The sequence below is a fragment of the Cyprinodon tularosa genome, unplaced genomic scaffold (genome assembly GCF_016077235.1).
Source record: "Cyprinodon tularosa strain WSP-4 unplaced genomic scaffold, ASM1607723v1 ctg338, whole genome shotgun sequence".
In the NCBI taxonomy this organism is placed as follows: domain Eukaryota; kingdom Metazoa; phylum Chordata; class Actinopteri; order Cyprinodontiformes; family Cyprinodontidae; genus Cyprinodon; species Cyprinodon tularosa.
The window spans coordinates 791,627-819,336 of NW_024039050.1; the positions used below are offsets into that span (position 1 = coordinate 791,627).

A 27,710-nucleotide genomic window follows, 5' to 3' on the forward strand; every position below is an offset into this window, starting at 1 on the left:
GAGATCCCTGCGCTCTGGTTTATTCAGTGACTGGTGGGCGAAGCAAACGCAGCGTTTCAGTATCAGAGGACATCTGGGTGGAGAGGAAATGCTTTTCTATTTGTTCTTGGATTTGTGCTCCTGTTATCTCTCTGCTTAGTCACTGGAGCAGAGTCGGTTTGAGCTGCTTTATCAGAGGAATCTGTCAACTGAACAACAGTTTTCTTTTTATTTATTGCTAAAATATGTTTGATGTTAATTATAGTTTTTAACAATACAGCATTTGGATTAAGCGACATTAAAGTATATTTACCCAGACTTCTACATAGTAACTGAAATATGGCAGCAACAAAGAAAACGTCTTAATAAAAAGAGGTTTAGTTTCTAACATTGTTAGAAATACTTTAGAAAATTTGATATTAGATTTTCTTAATTTTCTTAATTGTATGTCATGTGGTTCCTTTTTGTCCCCTAAACTCTAGTTTTTGCTTTGCTGTCCCCAAATACTGTGAGTTTATATAATAATAACTGAATTTTATTTATCTCAAACTGGAGAAATTAACCCTCTGCATTTAACCCATCCCCTTGGGGACCTGTGGGCTGCCATTGTGCGGCAGCCGGGGAGCAGTGTGGGGATAAGGGACCCAGAGTGCAGGCTCCAATCATGTATTTGCAACCTTCTCAGAGGACAAGTGCACTGTTCTAACCCATAGGCCAACACCTAAACCTAAATTTAGGTTCCTATATCCTGCTTCATCCAAGTTTAAAGACCACCTGTTTATATCAAACCATTTTTGTTCATATTAATTTCTTACATTAGAGGTTTTCAACATTTATCCGGCCAAGGACCCCCAAACTAATGGCGAGATGGAGCAGGGACCCCTAATTTTATATATTGTATGAAATAGTGTTCTATCAAACTGGTCCTATAGTCACTCTATTATATATGGAGTGATGTAAAGAAAGTAATTTCTCCCTGGGATTATTAAAGTATTTCTGATTCCTGGTTGATGGGACAGGTGTTGTGAATGAAACGGTGCCCAGCTTGAAAGAGCTCCTGTGTGTCTCTGAATGTGTGCATTGATGATTGAAAGACATCTTCTGCCTCCATTTATCTGTTTACTACAGTCTGTTGAATTCATGTTCATGTGGATTTAAAGACATTTCAATTAGTCGAAAAAATCGACCTAAACTTTCCTGACCCCCATGCAGTACCTCCATGGACCCAAAAGGGGTCGCGGAGCCCTGTTGAAGACCTCCGTCTTACATGCTTACCAGAAGCTAAAATATGTAATTAAAGGATACATTATAGATATAAATGGGTTTGGTTCTTAACATATATCCTTGTGGTACACCACATCAAATATTTAACATGAAATGCACCCATCTTCACAAATTGTTGCTTTTTACCATTCCAATTCGGTTGAATGCTGCTTGAAATGGTCTGTTGAAGTTTAACCATTCAACCCATTTACACCACCCCTTTGAAACTGTGCGGACATCGGTCCCAGTACGGTAACCAAGATAACTGTTGAGTGTAAATGGCATGAAAACTGGACCGGACCGCGCCAGACAGAACCAAACCGTGCTAACATGGTACTAGTTCATCAGTAGGGCTCAGCGCTTCAGTTCTGACGCGGTTTTCAGATAACAAAGAGTGCATGAGCAAACTGCGTCATCTCCTTACAGTCATACATTCATAGAAATACTAGCTTCCCTACCAATCCACCTGATTTCCAGTGATGATTCTGCTTAAAACCCTTTAGAGGGCAAGTTACTGTTTTGATTACTTGCATACCCCTTACAAATGGAGCTGGTTTTATATCCAGCCAATCAGCAAAGATCCTGCTACATGACTGTACATCTTATTTGGCATTTGACCAATTAGATGAGCTCTTGAATCATTTGTTACCTTTATTATAAATTAAGTTGAAAAAATTTAAGAAATTGAGAAAAAAAAGGTAAAAAGCTGAGCGAAAAAGTTAAAAAGCTAAATAAAAATTTACAAAATAAAGTGCAACAGTCAACAAGCTATGTTAAAGAAATAAATGTTAGCGCTTGTATCAGCATTAATGCCTCTAAGGTTATTATGGAACAAAAATATTTTTCTTGTTTCTTTTCGTGTTTCTTTCACTCTTGAAGTTTTTTTCATGAATTTCTTATAGAAGCAATATTTAAATTTTTCCTAATATATGTTAGGGCAAGTGGCCGTTTCTTGTTATTACATTGATGTCAATTTTTGCCATCAAAATATACAAATTTTTTTATTGTTCCAAAGGTTGTCCTGGATTCCAATAACACTCTGCTTGAATTTTTTATTTTCAAAGTATTTCCCTGAGTGCTAGACTCCGCAAACAATAAAATAACACAATTAATTACCAAACATCCTGAATGTTACGGGCACCGCCATGTTGATTTGCTTGTTTGCCTGTAGAGAGCAGAAGTGCCACAGATCGTCACTAGGAGGTGAGGAACCGTGCTAGAGTAGTGTGTAAACGGTCGTTAGGAACTAAGCTCGGCATGGTTAACTGATCCAAGCTCGGTCTGAATTCAAATTAGGAGAATAAAGTCGTAACATTAGGAGGATAAAGTCGTAACATTAGGAGGATAAAGTCGTAACATTAGGAGGATAAAATCGTAACATTAGGAGGATAAAGTCGTAACATTAGGAGGATAAAGTCGTAACATTAGGAGGATAAAGTCGTAACATTAGGAGGATAAAGTCGTAACATTAGGAGGATAAAGTCTCGTAACATTAGGAGGATAAAGTCGTAACATTAGGAGGATAAAGTCTCGTAACATTAGGAGGATAAAGTCGTAACATTAGGAGGATAAAATCGTAACATTAGGAGGATAAAGTCGTAACATTAGGAGGATAAAGTCGTAACATTAGGAGGATAAAGTCGTAACATTAGGAGGATAAAGTCGTAACATTAGGAGGATAAAGTCGTAACATTAGGAGGATAAAGTCTCGTAACATTAGGAGGATAAAGTCGTAACATTAGGAGGATAAAGTCTCGTAACATTAGGAGGATAAAGTCGTGTAACATTAGGAGGATAAAGTCGTAACATTAGGAGGATAAAGTCTCGTAACATTAGGAGGATAAAGTCGTGTAACATTAGGAGGATAAAGTCGTAACATTAGGAGGATAAAGTCGTAACATTAGGAGGATAAAGTCGTAACATTAGGAGGATAAAGTCTCGTAACATTAGGAGGATAAAGTCGTGTAACATTAGGAGGATAAAGTCGTAACATTAGGAGGATAAAGTCGTGTAACATTAGGAGGATAAAGTTGTAATATTACGAGAAAAAAATACAACAACAGTAGTCATGAAATTACAAGAATAAAGGCTTAATATTAAGAGAATAAAGTCGTAAAATTAGGAGAATAAAGTATTTTATGACAACTCTTCCAAGTTTGGCATCAGTTTGACAAATCAGGAAATCTTTTAGCAGCAGCATCAAACTGGGCAGGATGTCAAAGTGTACTCTGGTTGCTGATTGGTGGAGCTGGTCGGCCGTCGTCTGCTGGTTGGAACTCGAAGCTTTCTGAAACGGTTGTTGTTTGATGACATCATTCTCGTAATATTACGACTTTATTCTTGTAATGTTATGACTTTATTCTCAAGATAGAAGGAAAAAACCCTCTAGCCTGGCCATAATACTCCCTCGTATATATTGTGACCCAAGGGGCACTATATTTAGTTCCATGTAAACCTCTTTAAGTTTATGTATTAGATTTGTGATGTTTACGTGTTGTAGATAGCAGCCTGGTGAGGACACACGCTCACTTTGTGGCTCCACTCCTTTGTTATTACTCCCACCCACTACATCTGTTGCAGTTACATGCACAGGATGTGATAATGATGATGCAACTTTTAAAAACAGTTACTTTTTCTTTACAAATCTTTTCTCCAGAGTAAATGCTTTTCTTTTGCAATTTTTTCATAATGCTAACTAACTATTGATGTAAGTAAACAGTTTATTTTAGATACATTTGTCCAATTTTTGCTTTCCTGCGTCAGAAAGCGTTCGTTTAATCAGGTTAGAAACTTTTAGAGGTAAAATATTTGTCTTTTTTTCTCCCTGTTGTTAAAGTGTGTTACTGCTGCAGTCTGACTGCGTATCAGAGAGCTGCAGGATGAATCAGCAAGAGTGTATTTAAAGTCTGACTTTCATATTTCTAAAAAAAAAAAATCGCAGACATCAGCAAAAATTAGACCTTAGACTCAACAACTTTTATTGTCATTTACACAGAGTGTATGCTAAATTAATTTCTATTTCTTACAGTGCAGCAGTGATCAAATGTAAACATTGTTGAAGAAAAAAAAAAAGAACGATATGGAAGTTTAGAGCATTAAATAAATATGCTGCAATTATGCAGTGCAATTAGCTTCTAATTACTGAACAACGCTAAAGAGAAGGGATGCCCCTGTCCTAAACATTTCCGGATGATTCTAGACCTTTGTTATGTTTGTTCCTGCTGAAACTTTAGGCTGATGATGTTCTTGTTTTTTAGGGGGTTCTTGCTTCTTGAAGGAGGTGGAAGGTGGAGGCTCCGGCACGTCATCCTGTTGGTTTTACTCTGGATGTTTCTGCACAGGACCGGTACGTCCCGCCTCAACATTTCACTTTTACTCTGTGTTTTCTTGTTTATTCTGAACATAAAGGACTGAAAAGAAGTCATGTAACTCTCACCATTATGAACACTTATTACTGGAGGCAAAAAAGAAAGGAAGGGAAAAAAAGAAAGGAAAAATCAATGCTTTTATTTCTTTAAATTAAAGTGAAAGAACGTGAGCCTTAACATCACAATAAAAGAGCTTAGCTTTCTTCTCAGGTATCCTGACAATAAATCGGTTAACTCTTCCAGCATGTGTGTCGAGGCGAGCTGTTGCATAAATTGAAGGGTGGAACTTTATAAGGAGAGAAAAACAACCTCAACATGCAGAATCCTCGCCTTTCTCAGTAATTATAACCCCGCGGACACACGGAGCTACAAATCACCAAACAAGATCAGGAATTAATCAGAATTTATCCAGATTTCCTGGAAAAGCCTGCGAGAGAAAACTGATAAACAAAGCATTGCTCCAATTAAACAACGCTTAATATTTAGACTATGTGGACAAAACTGTTAGGACCCGACCTCTGTACTCTAACTAGGCAGGAAAATAACACTGAGTTTATGATATTTAATGGAGTAATGTAGAAAAGAAAAACAATCTACTGGTGTTTATAATAATGGTTTAATTCTTCCTATTTCCCTTTATAAACTAAAGAAATGAATAAACCTTCTGTTCGCTATTATTACTGATTGGGTAATAATGGTGATTCTGCAGTAACTGTGACTCTCTATAGTGTTTTAAACTGCAGTAATGTTAGCTTACCTGCTCTGGGTAGATGAAATGAAATGAAATGAAATCTCAGCTCTTAACAGTCGATTTCTTACATTAAAACAACAAACTTCAGTGTATTTTACTGGGATTTTATGTGACGATGAGCTTGAAGAAAAATTATGCAAGAGACTTTTCTAACATTAGAACCTCCGGAACCCCGCCCCTCCCTAGGCACTTAATTTTATTCACCTCTGTACTTTGACTAGGCCATTCCAACCAATAGATCTGCTTTGATTTAAACTCTCCATAGTATTTCTACCTGGATGTTCAGGCCATTTATCCTGCCAGAAGGTAAACCTCCACTCTGGCAGGTTTCCATACATGTTCCCATCAGTATCATGCTGCCACTACCGTGTTGAGGTGCATGTTGAAATCAGTGCCTTCAATGTTTTTATGCACATGATTTTGCACTAAAAGCTAAAACTCTGGTGTCCTCTTGATGGATGCATCTTCTAAATGTTTACCGTTTCCATCATAGAGCTTCGGTCAAAGTGCAGAGGAAACTTACAATGTCATGAAAAACAGATTTCTGGAAAGAAAACGAATCGTCCATTTTCCACCTGAGCTGTGGATCTCTGCAGCTCCTTCAGAGTCTCCTGTCACTTAAGCTGGGCGTTCCATGTGTCGGTTAGGCTGCAGTTCTCTTTCTATCAATTTATTTATTTTCATCTCCAAGATGTCCAGCTAATTTTAATTAAAATAATTGGAAGAGCATCATTTTCTGTCCACTCTGCACTTTGCTGTTCTGTCACATAAAATCTTTTCAAACGTAAATGTTGGTAATTTAAAAAAAAAAGACAGGAAAAGGTTTAAGAGGTGTGAATGTTTTTGTATATTGATATATTATCAATTAATATAAGATATTGATCTTGTAAGTATCAGTTTTTACTTTCTGACTCTGCCTTCATATATTTTGTTCCAAAATTAATCCCTCTGCGATAATCCCAGCCTGAATTAAACTTCGACCACAGATTGACTTAACGGCACCATCGTCCAATCAGCGATGTCTCATGTTTCCCACTGGTACCTACCTTTTCCGGTAGGTTAATGTAGTTGCGATTTCCTTAATGTAGTTGCGCTTTGCTTTAAGTAGTTGCGATTTCCTTAATGTAGTTGCGCTTTTAGATTTGTAGGTGTAGTTTGCACTTCAGGGCCACTGTAGGTTTCCCTGCTTTAGCACAGCTGATTCTGATGAATGCAGTTTAACAAAAGCCTGTTAATTAACTATTAATGTAAATCAGCCGTGCTGGAGCAGAGAAACCTCTAAAACCTGCAGGACAGCGGCCCTCGAGGACGGACTTTTGGGATGCCTGCTTTAAGGTGTAGTGTTTTTCTGCCAAGTGTTTGTGCAAATCGAGCAATGATGAGCAAAATGAAAGATGTTTGTCATTTTTATTCAAACATTATAGTTTTTCTACAGTTTTTGGTTTTAATTGGGTTGAAAGTCTCTTTTGGTTAAACCAATAAATCTAATTTGTCATTGTTTTTACCCAATCTATATTTGTACAAAGGCAAACCAATACACATGAGTCACATTAGCCAAAATACTTATTGTTATTGCAACTTTCAAAAGTCTAAGGCGGATCTCGAACCAACAACCTAAGAAGTGGAAGTTTATGTCGGACATTAGACGCCACTATCACTGATAACTGCTTATCAGACAGCAATACTATTTAAAACTAATGTTACAACTGTGTCCAGTGGCTTGCTAGGATCATTACATTCTTTATTCTAACTGAAATAGTTTTAACCAACTAGATTAATTGTTTTTCCAGCCAATCTATTTTTACAATCTCTCCAAACTCTATCCGACTAACTGCAACTCTACTACAAAGTCCACCATCTTGACTGAGTAGTAAGGCTGTTTAATGGCTGTCGAAGTTCTTGAGCCACTTCCTGAAGCGATCACATGGTATCACGGTAGCGACGCCTCGGACGTCAAAAATTGACATGCACTTCGGGGAAACGGCCATTCCATTACTCGACACACACATTTTTTTTTGTTTGTTTTACAGTGTCTTGTCTGGCAATGTGGCAATAAGAATAATTGTATTGATGCCAAAAATGGGTCCGACAGATTTTGCTCTCAGAAGTGGAGCAGTACGGCTATCACTAGGGGTGGGTATTGGCAAAGAAGTCATGATTCGATTCGAATCACGATTCACATGCCACGATGAGATTCTGTCACGATGCATCATGATACTTGAAATATTGCGATGCAATTTCGTTTTTACCTTCTTTGTTTTTAAAGCCAAAATGCATCCAAGCATCTGACTTGAAATGTGATGGAGCCGCGGGGCGAATTTTCATAGTGTCCTCCATGTTTTATTTCATTTGACTATTCTCAGTATCCCACGGCCGGACATGCTTGTGACACAAAGGAGCGCGCGTCAACACACCCGCAATGACATCTGCTGGACTGGAAGTTGTATTCCACTTGATTTGGCTGATGTGCGCCAACCATTCATGTATTTTTTGTTCATTTTCTTTATTTTTTATAATCGATTCTTGCCTTCAAGAATCGATGCAGTAGATCACAAAAATTAGAATCGCGATGCATCGTCATGACGATTATTTTGCACACCCTTAGCTATCACCATAGTGTTTATTTATGCATATAAATAGCTTTATTATATTTATGCAGCGAATATTATAGATTATTTGGACACTGCAATGTAAGTAGAACGGGAAAGGAAAAACAGGACAAAGGAGAAAAGATGAAAGAAAGAGGAGAAAATACAGAGATAATGATAATTAGGTATATTTTAAAAGTGCTCATTCATGTTCTCTGACGGTTGAAAAAAACATTGTTGAAATAAAAACCTCTACCAGCAAACTATGGTGAGAAACTCATGGAAGGAAACCTAAGAACTTTTGATCCAAATTATAGTGATTAAAGACAAACGGAGAGGAGAGTTTAGTTTTCTGATTTAATGTCAGCCTGAGAAGAAAACAAAAGATTTTAAGGTTTGTTATTTTACATTTCTTCTATCCTGCAGCGTAAACTTCTACAGTTTAGCAACGATTATTCCTAATTGCCTCGTTAAAACTGCAGCTCATGTTGAAACCGACTCTGAACATTTTAATAAAAACCAAAAGTGGACACCTTTAATGTAAAACATTCTTATTAGGTTATTATCTACAAAACAAGAGCAATATTAAAACCTCTTTCTGTCTAAAATATATTTTTACATTTTCACTTTCAAACTAAATCCTAACAGGATTGCAGAGCAGATGACAGTGATTAGGGTTAAATAAAATGTGCCATTAATGGTTAGCGATGACATAAAGCAGGGCAGATTTCAGCAAACCACATGAAGCTGCTCCAGCTGCACATTCTTCCATGTTTTATGACTTCTTATTCACCTCATTTATGTGTTTTTTTTCTGCTTTGGGAATAAAAGCTGCTCACGACTGAAGGATAAAATCAAATCTGAAGATTATTTAGCAAAATGAAATGATCCATTCAGAGACGTCAACAGTTTCCTCAGAGATGCAGCCTTTATTCTGACAGCAGTGGTTTTACATGTTGAATTGATCAGTTTCCTGCCATCTTTCCATCATCGTATGCTTGTTTCTGCTGCGCTTCATCTCACGCTGTTGTTTTTCTCATATTTTCCGTCTCTTTGCTCCAGCATGCCTGGCTTTTCCCTCACAGCTCTATTAACCAAACCCACTTTTCATGCAGCGGGGAAGTTCTGGTCCATGAAACCTTGCAGATGGATCTCTTTTCCATCTGCACGATACTTTGATCGCAGCTCAGAAGATTTGGAGCCACCCGCAGCATTGAAACATGAGCAGATCTTCACCAGAGCGACGCTTTGATTCATTCATTGCAATTATTGCCAGAAAGCGATTAGTGAAATCGATGTGAAGCATTTTTTTAAAATCACATTCTGCTAAATCAAACCGATCACCCTTATCAGCGCCATTAAAACCTGAAATATTCCCACTTTTCCTTCTTACAAATCACAGCTTTCTTTTTTAGAATTTTGTTTCCCCGGAGTTCTGGAACCATTATTTCAAAAATATACGTTTAATATTAATTTCTTTTTCTTTTTCATCCTAATTTAGTCTTCTTTGTAAGAAGGAGCAAAAATTACTATATTATTAGATAAAAACTGAACCATTCCGACAGATTTTCTCAAGAAAAAGTGCATAATTTCACAGGATTCTTGTTTTAAAACAATTTTTTTTATTTAAAATGGTAGAACTTTGTCATATTGATTTTAAAGACAAAAAGTAAACTTTTCTTACTGTTGATGATATTAAAATCAAATTTAACTGTTGTTTAAATGTTGTTTAACTGCACTTTAGTAATTTAGTACGTGTACCATATATCAGTTTCTTTTTCTTTTCTTTTTTGCATCAACATTTTAAATCAGATGCTGCTGCTTCTCACTGTTGTGAACCTGAGACGTACTTTTCAAGCTAAGTTGTTCGTCAGCCGCCTTATATGGAAGCAGGCAGCGAAGCCTGAAGCGTTCCGGGTCCCAGCAGAGGTACACGGTCCCACCGTCATGTCCTGCTCCGTCCTCTGAGTCCTTTTATATGTTGACCCCCTGGTTGACGTCTCCATAGGGCTTCTGAACCGATGGTCAGGTTTCTTCAGCTGACTCCTCTCCATGTGGAGGAGCAGTGTCTCTGATCAGAGCGTTTCCAGCCACCATCAGGATCTCTGTGTTTTACTCATGATTTCCATTTCTGGACCTTAGTGATGGTTGGAAAATAGACCAATCAGTAAATCAAGTGTGTCCGTTTTGTTTACGTCTCTCTTCACCACAACAGGCCGGTGTTCTGTCAGATGAGCATACCCAGTCAGACCAGCATACGCAAGATGTTTTACCCCTTTAGTTTTGTATAGGGATGCACGATATAATCGGCACCCTATCGGTATCGGCCTTAAAACTGAATATCGGACCGATATTTAACCCGATATTTGATCAGCTTCTGAGTTACTAAAGTCTAAAAAAAATAGAAATACTGCTTCTTCTTCTTCCTCAAAAACTTCTTTTTTACAGACTTAAAAACTTTTAAAGACGAGGGAAAAAATATTGATACATTAAAATATCTTAATATGCTGATATATTGCCATTTAAAAACACCATATCAATCTCTTTTACTAATGAAATATTGCTATATGTCATCGTTATGCTACGAAATCCCCCGAAAATTCACGAAATGTTGCCATATTTTTATATGTTAATATATTGACGCGGTATCGATCTATATTACTAACAAAATCTCACAAGAATTTGCAAAATATCACGAGAGTTTGTAACAGAACGATGAAATTTCACGCGATTTTGAAAGTAAAATAGATCGATACCGCGTTTTTAAAAATCTATTTGATATCAGCATATGAAAATATATTTGAGTATATTATTTTTCAAAGTGTCAGGAATGGATAACAAAACTGCTATTTTCAATGACTACTTATTTTTGTCCAGCTTTAACATCAGTATCGATATCGGTTATCGGCTACATGAGTTTTAAAATATCGGCATATCGGATATCGGCCAAAATCCCAATATCGTGCATCCCTTCAGTTTTGTACGAACAATATACTTTAAACTACCTCAATGCGCGTGTATCCCTTAAAGGCACACTATGCAACATTTTTCAGTTAATTAACGTGTTCCATAACGTTTTGGATGATTAAATGAGTCATTTCAGGTCGAACAAAGGTTTTCTCTGCCGCCCTGGTGGTCTGTAGGGGAAATGCGTACCCTCGGCCCGCACCCACAGGCTCAGAAGTCTCGTGCATCGCGAGAGTTGGTCTTGCTTGGGGAGCCTCACTGGAAAATCAACACCGGTTGCATAGTATACCTTTAAGTCATGTACAAAAAAAAAAAACAATTTAAGGTCAGATCGCCATATGCCTCGAAAAAAACACCAAAAGGTAAGTAATAAAATTTGTTGCAGGGACCCTTAACTGGAGCCAGTAGGACGTTTGAAACATCCTGAGCTTTAGGCACCTTTAGAAAAATGTTTTCTTATGTGAGCCTGACTTTTCTGAGCAGAAAACTCAGCAGTTTTATGCTCTGATCTGTGCTTTACCTTTTCCTTTTATCTTGAACTGCTGAAGCTGCTGGTTTTAGTTCAAGGATCGTCGCCTGAAAGCAGAAGCTGTTGATTCTGGAATTGCATATGTCTGTTTCTGACAGCGTTCAGGAACAGGTGGGGGGTGGAGAGGTGCTGCTCAGCTCACTCTTGTGTCCTCCTTGTAGAAATCTGTGTTGGTTTTAGTGATCGGCTCCAAGATGAAATAGAAAACAGACTGATTTGGAGGCAGATTGTATTTTTTCCAGAGAATCTGGGTGTTTTAACTGTTGCAGAAAATGAGTCCTGTTCCTCATTTGGTCCGGATCCAGAATTCTTTCTTTGCTCTGAGTGAAGATTAAAGAAAAAAAAAACAGTTTCCAACAGAGAACTTTGTAGTTTTTAGTGCTTCTTACTGAGCTTCATGAACATCAGTGACTGGAGCTCACATGTAGTGATTTTCCATGTTTGTGCCAGTTTCACTCATTAAGCAGGAATCTAAAACCCCTCGCTGAGAAATGGGGAGCATTGTGAGCTGATGGGCCGGAGAGCAGAACCACGCTGGGTTTAATGTGTTTTCCAGAACCCGAGCCGCCACCGCTGCAGCACATCCAGTCGCCTCGGGCCAAACCGAGCGCTTCATGCGGCCTTGTAAAGTTCCCAGCAGAACTAAACCACAGTACACAAGTGGCGGTTAGCGGTGCAGGCGCTGCCGCCGGTCATCAGAACAGAAGCTGCATGTGTTGGAGGGGCTGGCCTGAGGAGACGCTGACGCTCTGGGCAGATGTGGAGCAGGAAGCTGTAAATATCTAAGCCATGAGGAACACCGCTCCTGCTTTTTATTTTAAAGCGGCAGAATCACATCTTAAACTTTGCATTGAACGACATTTCAGTCAAACTTCCAAATGCATCCAGCTTGGTGACATTCTGCCCTGACACTGGATATGTAAGGAGGAACTGAATCACAGAGCAGAGGATGCAGTTTGCAGAGTTACTCATTTATTTCCCACATTTTATACAGAAACTATTAAACAAAAATTCTTAGTTACCATACATGTTTAATGCATGTTTTAAAACAGCCACAGAGTATTTAGAAAAAAATGGAAAACCAAGAGCAGGAAGTTCAACTTTACTGGACTTTGCAGCAATGATGGACATAAAGTCTAACTGGGAGGAAGGATCTATGATGACACCTCTTTGTGCACCAGAGGTGCAGCAATCTCGCCCTGAGCAACAGTTTCCTGCAGTTTTTTTTCTCCCCCACCACCTGCTCTGTGCTTGGAGGACGTCCCAGGACTGAGCTGCTTTTACCAACCAGTTTATCAAAGCCTTTGCCTCTTCCGCTATAGAAGATGGCTGATGCTTTTGCAGAATAAATAAGGATGTACTTCTGCAGCCCAAATCCATTTGTTTTTTGGTCTTTCTAAATCTTAGATAATCTTTTTCTTTAGTTTGAGATCTATGAAGCTCTGTGTTTAAAGACACTCTTTCTATCTGCCAACTTAACAATCTTTATTTTTTGTTTTTTTCTCCAGTAGGATTTCAGCTTCAGGATCATTTAGGTCATAAAATAACAAGGGAATTAAGAAAAAAAAGTACTACTTTATATTAACAGATTAGCCTTAATCTCAGTAGTTTGCATTTGCAGATTTAAACTGGACAAGTTTCTGTTTTAAACTCCACCTTAGTTTAAGGTATTTGTTTTAAATTTTAAATGGTTCCAGTTTTCTTGGCTTTTGCAGGTAAAGAAATTGTATCCCAGTCTGACTGTTGGACTGGACTTATTGGGTCAAACTGGGAGTTCCCTGAAAACTGTGTGACTGGACATGAATTTGGTCTCATAGAACACGGGTTCTTAGAAATACATAAATAATTAATAATACTTGAACTTTATTCGTCTCATATTGGAGAAATTTACCCCTGCATTTAAAGCATCCCCATGGGCAGGAGTGGGCTGCCATTGTGTGCCCCGCCCAGGGAGAAGTGTGGGGTCTTTCTAAGGCAAGGCAAGGCAAGGCATTTTTATTTGTATAGCACAATTCAGTACAAAGACAATGCAAAGTGCTTTATATGATTAAAATACAGGAAGATAAAGCAGAATCAAAGCAAATAGGAAAAAATAAATTAAATAAAATAAAAAATGCAGAAACAAAAAAGAATATTAAAAACAGTTGTACTAAAGACAATATGTTTTAGTTGAACTGTTTAACTAGACAGTGGAAGGCCATCCTAAACAAATGTGTTTTTAGTCTTGATTTAAAGGAACTCAGGCTTTCCGCACTTTTACAGTTTTCTGGAAGTTTGTTCCAGATAAGTGGAGCAGAGGAACTAAATGCTGCTTCTCCATGTTTAGTTCTGGTTCTAGGTATGCAGAGCAGGCTGGAGCCAGAAGACCTGAGTGGTCTGGAGGGTTGATACACTGAGAGCAAGTCTGTGATGTATTTAGGTGCTAAGCCATTCAGAGATTTATAGACTAACAGAAGTATTTTAAAGTCTATTCTCTGAAATACAGGGAGCCAGTGTGAGGACTTTAGAACTGGGGTGATGTGCTCTACTTTCTTAGTCTTAGTGAGGACACTGGCAGCAGCGTTCTGGATCAGCTGCAGCTGTCTGATCCACTTTTTAGGCAGACCTGTAAAAACACCGTTGCAGTAATCAATTCGACTAACGCTTGGATTAGTTTTCCAGATCATGCTGAGACATTAGTCCTTTAATCATGGAAATGCTCTTCAGGTGATAGAAAGCCGACCTTGTAATTGTCTTTAAATGCTTTTGGAGGTTCAAGGCTGAATCCAGCACTACACCTAGATTTCAGGCCTGATCAGTGGTTACTAGCTGAAGCGACTGAAGCTGTGTGCTAACTTTAGATCTCTCCTCTCCTCTATTACTTCAGTTTTGTTTTTATCCAGTTGAATAAAAGTATGGCACATCCAGGCACTGATTCCTTCTCAGCATTTCCTCAGTGCTTGAATTGGTTCATAGTCACCTGGTGACATGTTGATGTACAGTAAAGCTGTGTGTCGTCTGCATAGTTATGGTAGCTGATGTTGTTGTTTTTTATTAACTGAGCGAGAGGGAGCATGTAGATATTGAATAGGAGGGGACCCAGGATGGACCCTTGGGGAACCCCACATGTGATTTTTGTCATCTCTGATGTAAAATTGCCTACTGACACAAAAAAGTCCCTGTCCTTTAAGTATGATTTAAACCAGTTGAGAGCTGTACCAGAGAGGCCGACCCAGTTTTCCAGGCGCTCTAAGAGAGCCAGAGAGGCAGTCGGTGGGAGTGGGTTTCAAACTCACAGCCTCAGGATTCCAAGCTCTACGCCTTAACCACTAGACCACCACTCCCCACATAAAATTAGTTCTCTCTATATTAATTCATACATACAAATTACAGTGAATATTAATCATCTTAAAATACATTTTATTGTTTAATTCAATATTTTAAATGTTTTTCCAATAATTTAATGAGACATATAATCATGCGGTTAACAATTTGTTGGTATATTTAATATTTAAATCATGTATTAGATGTAATTCTTTTACGATATATTTGTTTATTTCAGTCATATTTATTGCTCCTATTTTTGGGGTCACATCACTATGACCTCACGGCCCTCTCTTGGTGTCTTGTGACCCCCGGGTTGTCCTGTCCCCCCACTTTAAGAACCCCTGCTATAACGTCAGATGAGACCTTTTTTGGATTGGTGCTCTATGATGAAGTGGAACAGAATTTAATTTCACACTTTCTTCCTAATCTGAAGCTAAAAATGCAGATTGTTCATTTATTGCTTTATTTTATGAAGGCTGACTTTAGTGGAACCTGAACATCTGATGGAGAATCAAGATGCCTTCAGTGTTTGAACAGCACATCTTTGTTCACCCTCCTCCTCCTCTATGATCTCCTACTGAAAGATGAGGATGAGGAGAAGGAGGAGACGAAGCACCTGGGGCTGTGATTCAGGAGCTGGAATGTGGTCGATCTAATCTGATTCCAGCTCAGATTAAAGGTCCTGTGTTGTGTTCAGGTGCAATAACGCAGTAAATGATTTCAGTTCTAGTTTCCTGTTGGTTTATTGCTTTAGGTTTAGATAAAATGATCAGCGAGCTCATGTTGTTTGATCAACAAAGAAACTAAATTATAATCTGTTTAGTTTTCCTAAACAGTGGGATTAAATCAGATTTTTTCCAAATGTTTGTAGCAACAGAGGCCTTAAAACAAGGAGGTCAGAAGGCAGGGATGACGGGAGGAGAAGGAATGCTCCTGGAGTGAAGGAATGTGGGAATCAGTGAAAACAGAGAAGGGCAGCTTGATGGAGGTTTAGAGGTTTGGTTTAGAGAATTTAATTTAGTTCCTGATCCGTGGGTTGAACGTGTGTGCCGATATCCGACACGATCCATGGGCTGACCGTATGTGCCGATATCTGATACGATCCATGGGCTGAATTTGTGTGCCGATATCTGATACAATCCATGGGTTGAACGTGTGTGCCGATATCCGATACGATCCATGGGTTGAACATGTAGGCCGATATCCGATACGATCCATGGGTTGACCGTGTAGGCCGATATCCGATACGATCCATGGGTTGAACGTGTGTGCCGATATTCGATACGATCCATGGGTTGAACGTGTAGGCCGATATCCAATACGATCCATGGGTTGAACGTGTGTGCCGATATCCGATTCGATCCATGGGTTGAACGTGTGTGCCGATATCCGATACGATCCATGGGTTGAACGTGTGTGCCGATATCCGATACGATCCATGGGTTGAACGTGTGTGCCGATATCTGATACAATCCATGGGTTGAACGTGTGTTCCGATATCCGATACGATCCATGGGTTGAACGTGTGTGCCGATATCCGATACGATCAATTGGTTGAACGTGTGTGCCGATACGATCCATGGGTTGAACGTCTGTGCCGATATCCGATACGATCAATTGGTTGAACGTGTGTGCTGATATGATCCATGGGCTGAGCGTGTGTGCCGATATCCGATACGATCCATGGGTTGGGCGTGTGTGCCGATATCCGATACGATCCATGGGTTGACCGTGTGTGCCGATATTCGATACGATCCATGGGTTGGGCGTGTGTGCCGATACGATACATGGGCTGAATTTGTGTGCCAATATCCGATAAGGATCCATGGGTTGAACGTGTGTGCCGATATCTGATACGATCCATGGGTTGAACGTGTGTGCCGATATCCGATACGATCCATGGGCTGAGCGTATGTGCCGATATCTGATACGATCCATGGGCTGAATTTGTGTGCCGATATCTGATACGATCCATGGGCTGAACGTGTGTGCCGATATCCGATACGATCCATGGGTTGAACGTGTAGGCCGATATCCGATACGATCCATGGGTTGAACGTGTGTGCCGATATTCGATACGATCCATGGGTTGAACGTGTAGGCCGATATCCAATACGATCCATGGGTTGAGCGTGTGTGCCGGTATCCGATACGATCCATGGGTTGAACGTGTGTGCCGATATTCGATACGATCCATGGGTTGAGCGTGTGTGCCGATATTCGATACGATCCATGTGTTGAACGTGTGTGCCGATATCCGATATGATCCATGGGTTGAACGTGTGTGCCGATATTCGATAAGATCCATGGGTTGAACGTGTAGGCCGATATCCGATACAATCCATGGGTTGAACGTGTGGGCCGATATCCGATACGATCCATGGGTTGAACGTGTGTGCCAATATTCGATACGATCCATGGGTTGAACGTGTGTGCCGATATTCGATACGATCCATGGGTTGAACGTGTGTGCCGATATCCGATATGATCCATGGGTTGAACGTGTGTTCCGATATCCGATACGATCAATTGGTTGAACGTGTGTGCCGATACGATCCATGGGTTGAATGTGTGTGCCGATAACCGATACGATCAATTGGTTGAGCGTGTGTGCTGATACGATCCATGGGTTGAACGTCTGTGCCGATAACCGATACGATCAATTGGTTGAGCGTGTGTGCCGATACGATCCATGGGTTGAACGTCTGTGCCGATATACGATACGATCAATTGGTTGAACGTGTGTGCTGATACGATCCATGGGCTGAGTGTGTGTGCCGATATCCGATACGATCCATGGGCTCAATTTGTGTGCCGATATCTGATACGATCCATGGGTTGAACGTGTGTGCCGATATTCGATACGATCCATTGGTTGAGCGTGTGTGCCGATACGATACATGGGCTGAATTTGTGTGCCAATATCCGATAAGGATTCATGGGTTGAACGTGTGTGCCGATATCAGATACGATCCATGGGCTGTATTTGTGTGCCGATATCCGATACGATCAATTGGTTGAATGTGTGTGCCGATACGATCCATGGCTATAAATAACAGTGTGTGTGATGTAACTGGATTATATCAGAAATGATGGACTGTAAATAGATCCGATTTATTTACAGAAGATGGGGCAAAGCAGACTGGATAATTATTTCTATTAGGTTATTTATACTCAAAGGGCTGGATGCCGGGTCAGACAGGATGAGGAGAAATAAACAAGGGGGGGAATGAGGAGGACAAAAATTACCACTTATGCAGAAGAAAATGCGTTAAAACTACCTTTACTTTAATCTAACGATGCCAGAAAAAAACTTTTATTTTGAAATATACGCCTGACCTTCATTGTAAAACATCGGTTTCCTCTCTATCTTTTAACGATCAAAGTTCTAATCAGAGATACGATTTCAGATCCTGTAAAGATAAATAACTCTGGGAGGGGGAGTAAAAACTCTTTGGCACAAGTGAAAATCTCTTTTTAGGAAAAGCCAGAAGATTGTTGACGTGATTGGTAAAGTAAAAGTACAACGTATTTTTGCACATAAATGCACACAATTGGTCGTTTTACTTTACTTGTGTAAAAACAAGAGAGACGGTGCTGTTCAAACGGTACCGTCTTTAAGAAAAACATGAAACTACAATATTTCTGCCTGCCTGAGAACTAGAATGTCTTCTTTGACAATTCAGTAAAATGTCTCCACTCTACTCTGAGACAGAAAAAAATAAAAACAAAGAGCATAGTTTCAAAATGACAAAATCAATTTCACTGCACTTTACCTGGTCCCTATGCTCAGCCCATGGATCGTATCGGATATCGGTACACACATCCAGCGATGGATCGTATCGGATATTGGCACACAGGTTCAACCCATGGATCGTATTGGATATTGGCACACAAATTTAGCCCACGGATCGTATCGGATATCGGCACATACGCTCAGCCCATGGATCCTATCGGCACACACGTTCAACCAATTGATCGTATTGGATATCGGCACAGACGTTCAACCAATGGATCGTATCGGCACACACGTTCAACCAATGGATCGTATCGGATATCGGCACAGACGTTCAAGCCATGGATCGTATCGGCACACACATTCAACCAATTGATCGTATCGGATATCGGCACACAAATACAGCCCATGGATCGTATCTGATATCGGCACACACGTTCAACCCATGAATCCTTATCGGATATTGGCACACAAATTCAGCCCATGTATCGTATCGGCACACACGCTCAACCAATGGATCGTATCGAATATCGGCACACACGTTCAACCCATGGATCGTATCAGATATCGGCACACAAATTGAGCCCATGGATCGTATCGGATATCGGCACACACACTCAGCCCATGGATCGTATCAGCACACACGTTCAACCAATTGATCGTATCGTATATCGGCACAGACGTTCAACCCATGGATCGTATCGGCACACACGCTCAACCAATTGATCGTATCGGTTATCGGCACAGACGTTCAACCCATGGATCGTATCAGCACACACGCTCAACCAATTGATCGTATCGGTTATCGGCACACACATTCAACCCATGGATCGTATCGGCACACACGTTCAACCAATTGATCGTATCGGATATCGGAACACACGTTCAACCCATGGATCATATCGGATATCGGCACACACGTTCAACCCATGGATCGTATCGAATATCGGCACACACGTTCAACCCATGGATCGTATCGAATATCGGCACACACGTTCAACCCATGGATCGTATCGGATATCGGCCCACACGTTCAACCCATGGATTGTATCGGATATCGGCCTACACGTTCAACCCATGGATCTTATCGAATATCGGCACACACGTTCAACCCATGGATCATATCGGATATCGGCACACACGTTCAACACATGGATCGTATCGAATATCGGCACACACGCTCAACCCATGGATCGTATCGAATATCGGCACACACGTTCAACCCATGGATCGTATCGGATACCGGCACACACGTTCAACCCATGGATCGTATTGGATATCGGCCTACACGTTCAACCCATGGATCGTATCGAATATCGGCACACACGTTCAACCCATGGATCGTATCGGATATCGGCCTACACGTTCAACCCATGGATCGTATCGGATATCGGCACACACGTTCAGCCCATGGATCGTATCAGATATCGGCACACAAATTCAGCCCATGGATCGTATCAGATATCGGCACATACGCTCAGCCCATGGATCGTATCGGATATCGGCACACACGTTCAACCCATGGATCGTATCAGATATCGGCACACACGTTCAACCCATGGATCCTTATCGGATATTGGCACACAAATTCAGCCCATGTATCGTATCGGCACACACGCCCAACCCATGGATCGTATCGAATATCGGCACACACGGTCAACCCATGGATCGTATCGGATATCGGCACACACGCCCAACCCATGGATCGTATCGGATATCGGCACACAAATTGAGCCCATGGATCGTATCGGATATCGGCACACACGCTCAGCCCATGGATCATATCAGCACACACGTTCAACCAATTGATCGTATCGGATATCGGCACAGACGTTCAACCCATGGATCGTATCGGCACACACGTTCAACCAATTGATCGTATCGGATATCGGCACACACGTTCAACCCATGGATCGTATCGGATATCGGAACACACGTTCAACCCATGGATTGTATCAGATATCGGCACACACGTTCAACCCATGGATCGTATCGGATATCGGCACACACGTTCAACCCATGGATCGTATCGGATATCGGCACACACGTTCAACCCATGGATCGAATCGGATATCGGCACACACGTTCAACCCATGGATCGTATTGGATATCGGCCTACACGTTCAACCCATGGATCGTATCGAATATCGGCACACACGTTCAACCCATGGATCGTATCGGATATCGGCCTACACGGTCAACCCATGGATCGTATCGGATATCGGCCTACATGTTCAACCCATGGATCGTATCGGATATCGGCACACACGTTCAACCCATGGATTGTATCAGATATCGGCACACAAATTCAGCCCATGGATCGTATCAGATATCGGCACATACGCTCAGCCCATGGATCGTATCGGATATCGGGACACACGTTTAACCCATGGATCGTATCGGATATCGGCACACACGTTCAACCCATGGATTGTATCAGATATCGGCACACAAATTCAGCCCATGGATCGTATCAGATATCGGCACATACGGTCAGCCCATGGATCGTGTCGGATATCGGCACACACGTTCAACCCATGGATCAGGAACTAAATTAAATTCTCTAAACCAAACCTCTAAACCTCCATCAAGCTGCCCTTCTCTGTTTTCACTGATTCCCACATTCCTTCACTCCAGGAGCATTCCTTCTCCTCCCGTCATCCCTGCCTTCTGACCTCCTTGTTTTAAGGCCTCTGTTGCTACAAACATTTGGAAAAAATCTGATTTAATCCCACTGTTTAGGAAAACTAAACAGATTATAATTTAGTTTCTTTGTTGATCAAACAACATGAGCTCGCTGATCATTTTATCTAAACCTAAAGCAATAAACCAACAGGAAACTAGAACTGAAATCATTTACTGCGTTATTGCACCTGAACACAACACAGGACCTTTAATCTGAGCTGGAATCAGATTAGATCGACCACATTCCAGCTCCTGAATCACAGCCCCAGGTGCTTCGTCTCCTCCTTCTCCTCATCCTCATCTTTCAGTAGGAGATCATAGAGGAGGAGGAGGGTGAACAAAGATGTGCTGTTCAAACACTGAAGGCATCTTGATTCTCCATCAGATGTTCAGGTTCCACTAAAGTCAGCCTTCATAAAATAAAGCAATAAATGAACAATCTGCATTTTTAGCTTCAGATTAGGAAGAAAGTGTGAAATTAAATTCTGTTCCACTTCATCATAGAGCACCAATCCAAAAAAGGTCTCATCTGACGTTATAGCAGGGGTTCTTAAAGTGGGGGGACAGGACAACCCGGGGGTCACAAGACACCAAGAGAGGGCCGTGAGGTCATAGTGATGTGACCCCAAAAATAGGAGCAATAAATATGACTGAAATAAACAAATATATCGTAAAAGAATTACATCTAATACATGATTTAAATATTAAATATACCAACAAATTGTTAAACGCATGATTATATGTCTCATTAAATTATTGGAAAAACATTTAAAATATTGAATTAAACAATAAAATGTATTTTAAGATGATTAATATTCACTGTAATTTGTATGTATGAATTAATATAGAGAGAACTAATTTTATGTGGGGAGTGGTGGTCTAGTGGTTAAGGCGTAGAGCTTGGAATCCTGAGGCTGTGAGTTTGAAACCCACTCCCACCGACTGCCTCTCTGGCTCTCTTAGAGCGCCTGGAAAACTGGGTCGGCCTCTCTGGTACAGCTCTCAACTGGTTTAAATCATACTTAAAGGACAGGGACTTTTTTGTGTCAGTAGGCAATTTTACATCAGAGATGACAAAAATCACATGTGGGGTTCCCCAAGGGTCCATCCTGGGTCCCCTCCTATTCAATATCTACATGCTCCCTCTCGCTCAGTTAATAAAAAACAACAACATCAGCTACCATAACTATGCAGACGACACACAGCTTTACTGTACATCAACATGTCACCAGGTGACTATGAACCAATTCAAGCACTGAGGAAATGCTGAGAAGGAATCAGTGCCTGGATGTGCCATACTTTTATTCAACTGGATAAAAACAAAACTGAAGTAATAGAGGAGAGGAGAGATCTAAAGTTAGCACACAGCTTCAGTCGCTTCAGCTAGTAACCACTGATCAGGCCTGAAATCTAGGTGTAGTGCTGGATTCAGCCTTGAACCTCCAAAAGCATTTAAAGACAATTACAAGGTCGGCTTTCTATCACCTGAAGAGCATTTCCATGATTAAAGGACTAATGTCTCAGCATGATCTGGAAAACTAATCCAAGCGTTAGTCGAATTGATTACTGCAACGGTGTTTTTACAGGTCTGCCTAAAAAGTGGATCAGACAGCTGCAGCTGATCCAGAACGCTGCTGCCAGTGTCCTCACTAAGACTAAGAAAGTAGAGCACATCACCCCAGTTCTAAAGTCCTCACACTGGCTCCCTGTATTTCAGAGAATAGACTTTAAAATACTTCTGTTAGTCTATAAATCTCTGAATGGCTTAGCACCTAAATACATCACAGACTTGCTCTCAGTGTATCAACCCTCCAGACCACTCAGGTCTTCTGGCTCCAGCCTGCTCTGCATACCTAGAACCAGAACTAAACATGGAGAAGCAGCATTTAGTTCCTCTGCTCCACTTATCTGGAACAAACTTCCAGAAAACTGTAAAAGTGCGGAAAGCCTGAGTTCCTTTAAATCAAGACTAAAAACACATTTGTTTAGGATGGCCTTCCACTGTCTAGTTAAACAGTTCAACTAAAACATATTGTCTTTAGTACAACTGTTTTTAATATTCTTTTTTGTTTCTGCATTTTTTATTTTATTTAATTTATTTTTTCCTATTTGCTTTGATTCTGCTTTATCTTCCTGTATTTTAATCATATAAAGCACTTTGCATTGTCTTTGTACTGAATTGTGCTATACAAATAAAAATGCCTTGCCTTGCCTTGCCTTAGAAAGACCCCACACTTCTCCCTGGGCGGGGCACACAATGGCAGCCCACTCCTGCCCATGGGGATGCTTTAAATGCAGGGGTAAATTTCTCCAATATGAGACGAATAAAGTTCAAGTATTATTAATTATTTATGTATTTCTAAGAACCCGTGTTCTATGAGACCAAATTCATGTCCAGTCACACAGTTTTCAGGGAACTCCCAGTTTGACCCAATAAGTCCAGTCCAACAGTCAGACTGGGATACATTTATGTGCAAAAATACGTTGTACTTTTACTTTACCAATCACGTCAACAATCTTCTGGCTTTTCCTAAAAAGAGATTTTCACTTGTGCCAAAGAGTTTTTACTCCCCCTCCCAGAGTTATTTATCTTTACAGGATCTGAAATCGTATCTCTGATTAGAACTTTGATCGTTAAAAGATAGAGAGGAAACCGATGTTTTACAATGAAGGTCAGGCGTATATTTCAAAATAAAAGTTTTTTTCTGGCATCGTTAGATTAAAGTAAAGGTAGTTTTAACGCATTTTCTTCTGCATAAGTGGTAATTTTTGTCCTCCTCATTCCCCCCCTTGTTTATTTCTCCTCATCCTGTCTGACCCGGCATCCAGCCCTTTGAGTATAAATAACCTAATAGAAATAATTATCCAGTCTGCTTTGCCCCATCTTCTGTAAATAAATCGGATCTATTTACAGTCCATCATTTCTGATATAATCCAGTTACATCACACACACTGTTATTTATAGAGTTCTGCAGAGAAGCTGTTGGCTGGATGCTGTCAGGACCATAAAAGCCTAACAATTTAAACCGATTAATTAAATTAGTGGGCCACAGAGCCAGCTGCCAAAAACAGCCACACGTCTAAATGTTAATTAGGCTCCAACATTAATCCTGCTCTCGTTACTTTCACATGTGATCACTGATGGCTGCATTAACTCTCTTGGTGAGACAGAGGAATCATGGAGCTGTAGGGGGCGCTGATGTGCCGTTGTCACGGTAACGGCCAAGTCCTCAGGTTAGATTACCGTATGAAAGGTATAAAATATTGTTTTTTTTTAATCCTTCTTGAAAAATTTCTGAGAATATAACCAGATACATTTGAGGATGTTTCAAACATGATGAACTGAATCATACCTTTATGGTGAATTAACTCTGGAGGAGAAACTTCTTTTATTTCTTTGAAACATGTACAGTTATATAGTTTAGGATTTTGGCCAACCAAAGAAAACCAATAGATGTTTTTACTCACAAATACTGACAAGTAGTATAGGAATTCAGACACTGGAAAGTTGGGTGGAAGGAAAAAGTTAGTTAGAAAAGGAAACAGAGTTTTCAGACTTTCTGTTTGCTTGAGGCCTAAAATCTGGCAGGATTTCTAGATGAAATCAGATTTAGTGGGTCTACTTTGCACTTTAGAAAAGGAGGGAATCACCATAGCAACCAGTGACCTAGCTCTCTCTGCCTCTGGTTCTTGCTTCACTGCGTTTTTAATGGGATGTAAATCCATCATGGCTGCTCTCATAGACTCTGTTTTGTGTCTGAAATTGTGGCGTCTCCAATTAGAATTTACCTTAAAAAGAAAAGCTAAAAGAGAGGGGTTGTTCACACAGTGCTGAATCCAAACATGATACTAAAAAGTTAGGTAGAAGGAAAAAGTTAGAAAAGGTAGAAAAAAGTTACACAAGACTCGATTTAGTTGCATTTCCGAATCCTCCAGAGTGGTGCACGACTTTACACGAATGAATAAAAAGAATGTTATTGGTCGTTTAGCAAGAGGGGGCGATTGTTGTGGCTGAAGGTTTGCAAGCAAGTTTGGTTGTGGCTGGTTTGTTGGAAACATCCTGCTAACCAGTTAGCAACTTAGTGGTAGTAGGTTCCCAATGGGAAATTCTATTGGGACCAAGTAGCACTAAATTGGTGACTTAGAAACGACACTGTCAAGGAACGCTATGGACAGAGGAAACATGCAAGAGGAGGAGAGTTTAGTGTCGGAGGTCGTGGATGAGTCTCCTCCGTCATCCATTTTTTATTTAGAGGAGGAAAGCGGGCATGAAGATGTTGTGGAAGAGGACGCCAGGGCGGCAGAAGCTTGGTTTGGTGTAGAAGGCTTCCAGCCATACATGTTTGAGCCCTTGCCTCACAACGCTGCCAGTTCTGTTAGCTCTACGCCTGCCGAAGACACAGACGTCCATCCCCGTGAACACTGGGACGGAATTTGAATTGAGAAAGCTTCCTGGAGAGGTGGTGAAATGTCTTCAAATCTTGGAAACCAAGTCCAGTGGATATTTTTTGAATTTTTACGGAATGACTATGACCTGGTAGACTGAGAATCTTCATCAGCATAACTCAATGGGAAAGGAAGTGATTCTGATTTCAACTGTTGCGTATATTAGCATCGACATATGAATCAAGATGCTATGACCGAAAAAATTTGATTGACAGATGACGTATTGTCTGATAGAGTACATTTATATACATGTTTTGGCCAGAATGATTTGAAATTTAAATATGATTTCCCTACGACTTTAACAAACAACAATATTTTATGTTGCTTGAGGCGAGCTCCTTCTTTGAGATTAAAAATGTGTTCTGCTGTTTATAAAGCATCAGGTCAAAGAGCAGGTCTGCTAACTTCCTGTCCGCCATGTTGGAGGACAAAGTGACCCCAGGCATCGCTGCACGCATGATGCTGAGTTTCTGCTTCAGTAGATTTAATAATAGAGCCTGAGGTCTGAAGAGAAGGACTGAAGGACAAACGGGTTCAAAGGTCAGCGATCGACGGGTCAAACCAGGACTAGATTATCCTACATGAAATCCTCCCAATTAATGGATTTTCATTCTTTACATTTTTATTAATCAAAACTGGATTGTTCAAATCCTGTTTCCCATTTTTAGATTGTTTTTATAAATATTCCAGCTATTAATTTTATTTTGCAGCTATTATTTAGTACTGTAGACTTGAAGGAATCAACAAGTTCTAGTAGAATAAAACCAGATTTTCTGAAAAATTGGAAAGAGGAGATTAAATCACATCTAATCTCTTGCCTTCATTGCTGTTTAAATCGTAAACATGTGGAAAGTTTCTTTATATGTATTCAGATCTTGTTAACATTGAGGGAAGAAAAAGAAACAGAGCAAAGCACAAGTTGTTAGTTATCTAGTTTAATATTTCTAGTTTCAGGTTTAAGCCCATGTCTACCATCTTTTTTTTGTTGCTCATTTGTTGCTCCTCTGATCTCACTACTGAGCTTTTCTTCTCTGGGAACCAGTCCTCTCCTTCATTGCAGTATTTGCTTATCGGTCGAAATGTTTGCATGGATGCACTTCCTCTGTTCTGTTACGGCTCTCTGATTGGTCGGTAGGCCCACACCTGAGCTGTCCATCAGCCTTTATCAGCTGTGAAAGGAAAAATGCTCCCATGGGGAGAACAACAGAGCAGGAAGAGGAGAGAGCTTAGATTTAAAGATCAGAGCTCGGATTCAGAGATCATGTTACTGCTTTTTCAGAACAGCTTCTACTGAAGCTGCTTTGCTCTTAAAGGAAAAGTACGCTCACGTTGAGAATACAAACTTCTGAAAGTACTTTAAATTTGAAATTATTACATATTGTTCAATAAATTATAAGTGTTTTTAATTCAGAGTAATTTTCATGTGAATGTGCTTTACTGGAGGCATCCATGTTTGTCAAAGAACACTACTGCCACCTACTGGTTTGTGATGTCACGGTGCGGTATCGGCTGTTGATCAAGTCCCAGTGCTGTATCTGGTGTTTGTCACAACGCGCTATTATCCAAGTCATCTTGAAAACATTCTTCTTCCAAATGTCGGCTACATATTACGTGTTTTTTCTCTGGCCAGAAGTTCGATAAACAATCGTCCCTCTTCAAGTTGGCAATCCAACTTTCCGAACCCGTCAATGGGAGGATCAGGATTTGGAAAGGTGGAATAGCTAATGTTTTTTCACTTTTATCCGATGTATTCCCATACACTGCAAAAAATCTATACCTAAGTAAGAGGTTTTTTTTCCCTTAAAATAAGTGAATTTTTCTTGAATTGAGCAGGTATGTGAGACACTTTGCCAATGGGATAAGACAATTTACATTTAAAATAAGACAAAACAACTGCAGTCTATTATTTCAAGTGCATAATATCTAATTTTCTTATTTTAAGGGTAAAAATGCTAATTCCATTGGCAGATCATCTTATTTTCCTACTCAAATTAAGGCTAAATACACTTATTTTAAGAAATGTTTACTCATTTTTAGAATGTTTTTGCAGGGTATCCAACTGCCACATTGCAAAAACCAATCTAGAAATAAG

The 27,710-nt window shown here is 40.2% G+C and overlaps 1 protein-coding gene across 7 annotated transcripts in view; it reads left to right on the forward strand.

The window, feature by feature from the left end:
• adgrg6 (adhesion G protein-coupled receptor G6) overlaps positions 1 to 27,710 on the forward strand; it is a 148,608-nt gene that overhangs the window by 13,101 nt on the left and 107,797 nt on the right. For all 7 annotated transcript variants that reach the window (XM_038294280.1, XM_038294282.1, XM_038294283.1 and 4 more), the window contains one exon: positions 4,500 to 4,588. In XM_038294280.1, coding sequence (XP_038150208.1) covers positions 4,500 to 4,588 — 89 coding nt within the window. The remainder of the gene's footprint in view (positions 1 to 4,499; positions 4,589 to 27,710) is intronic.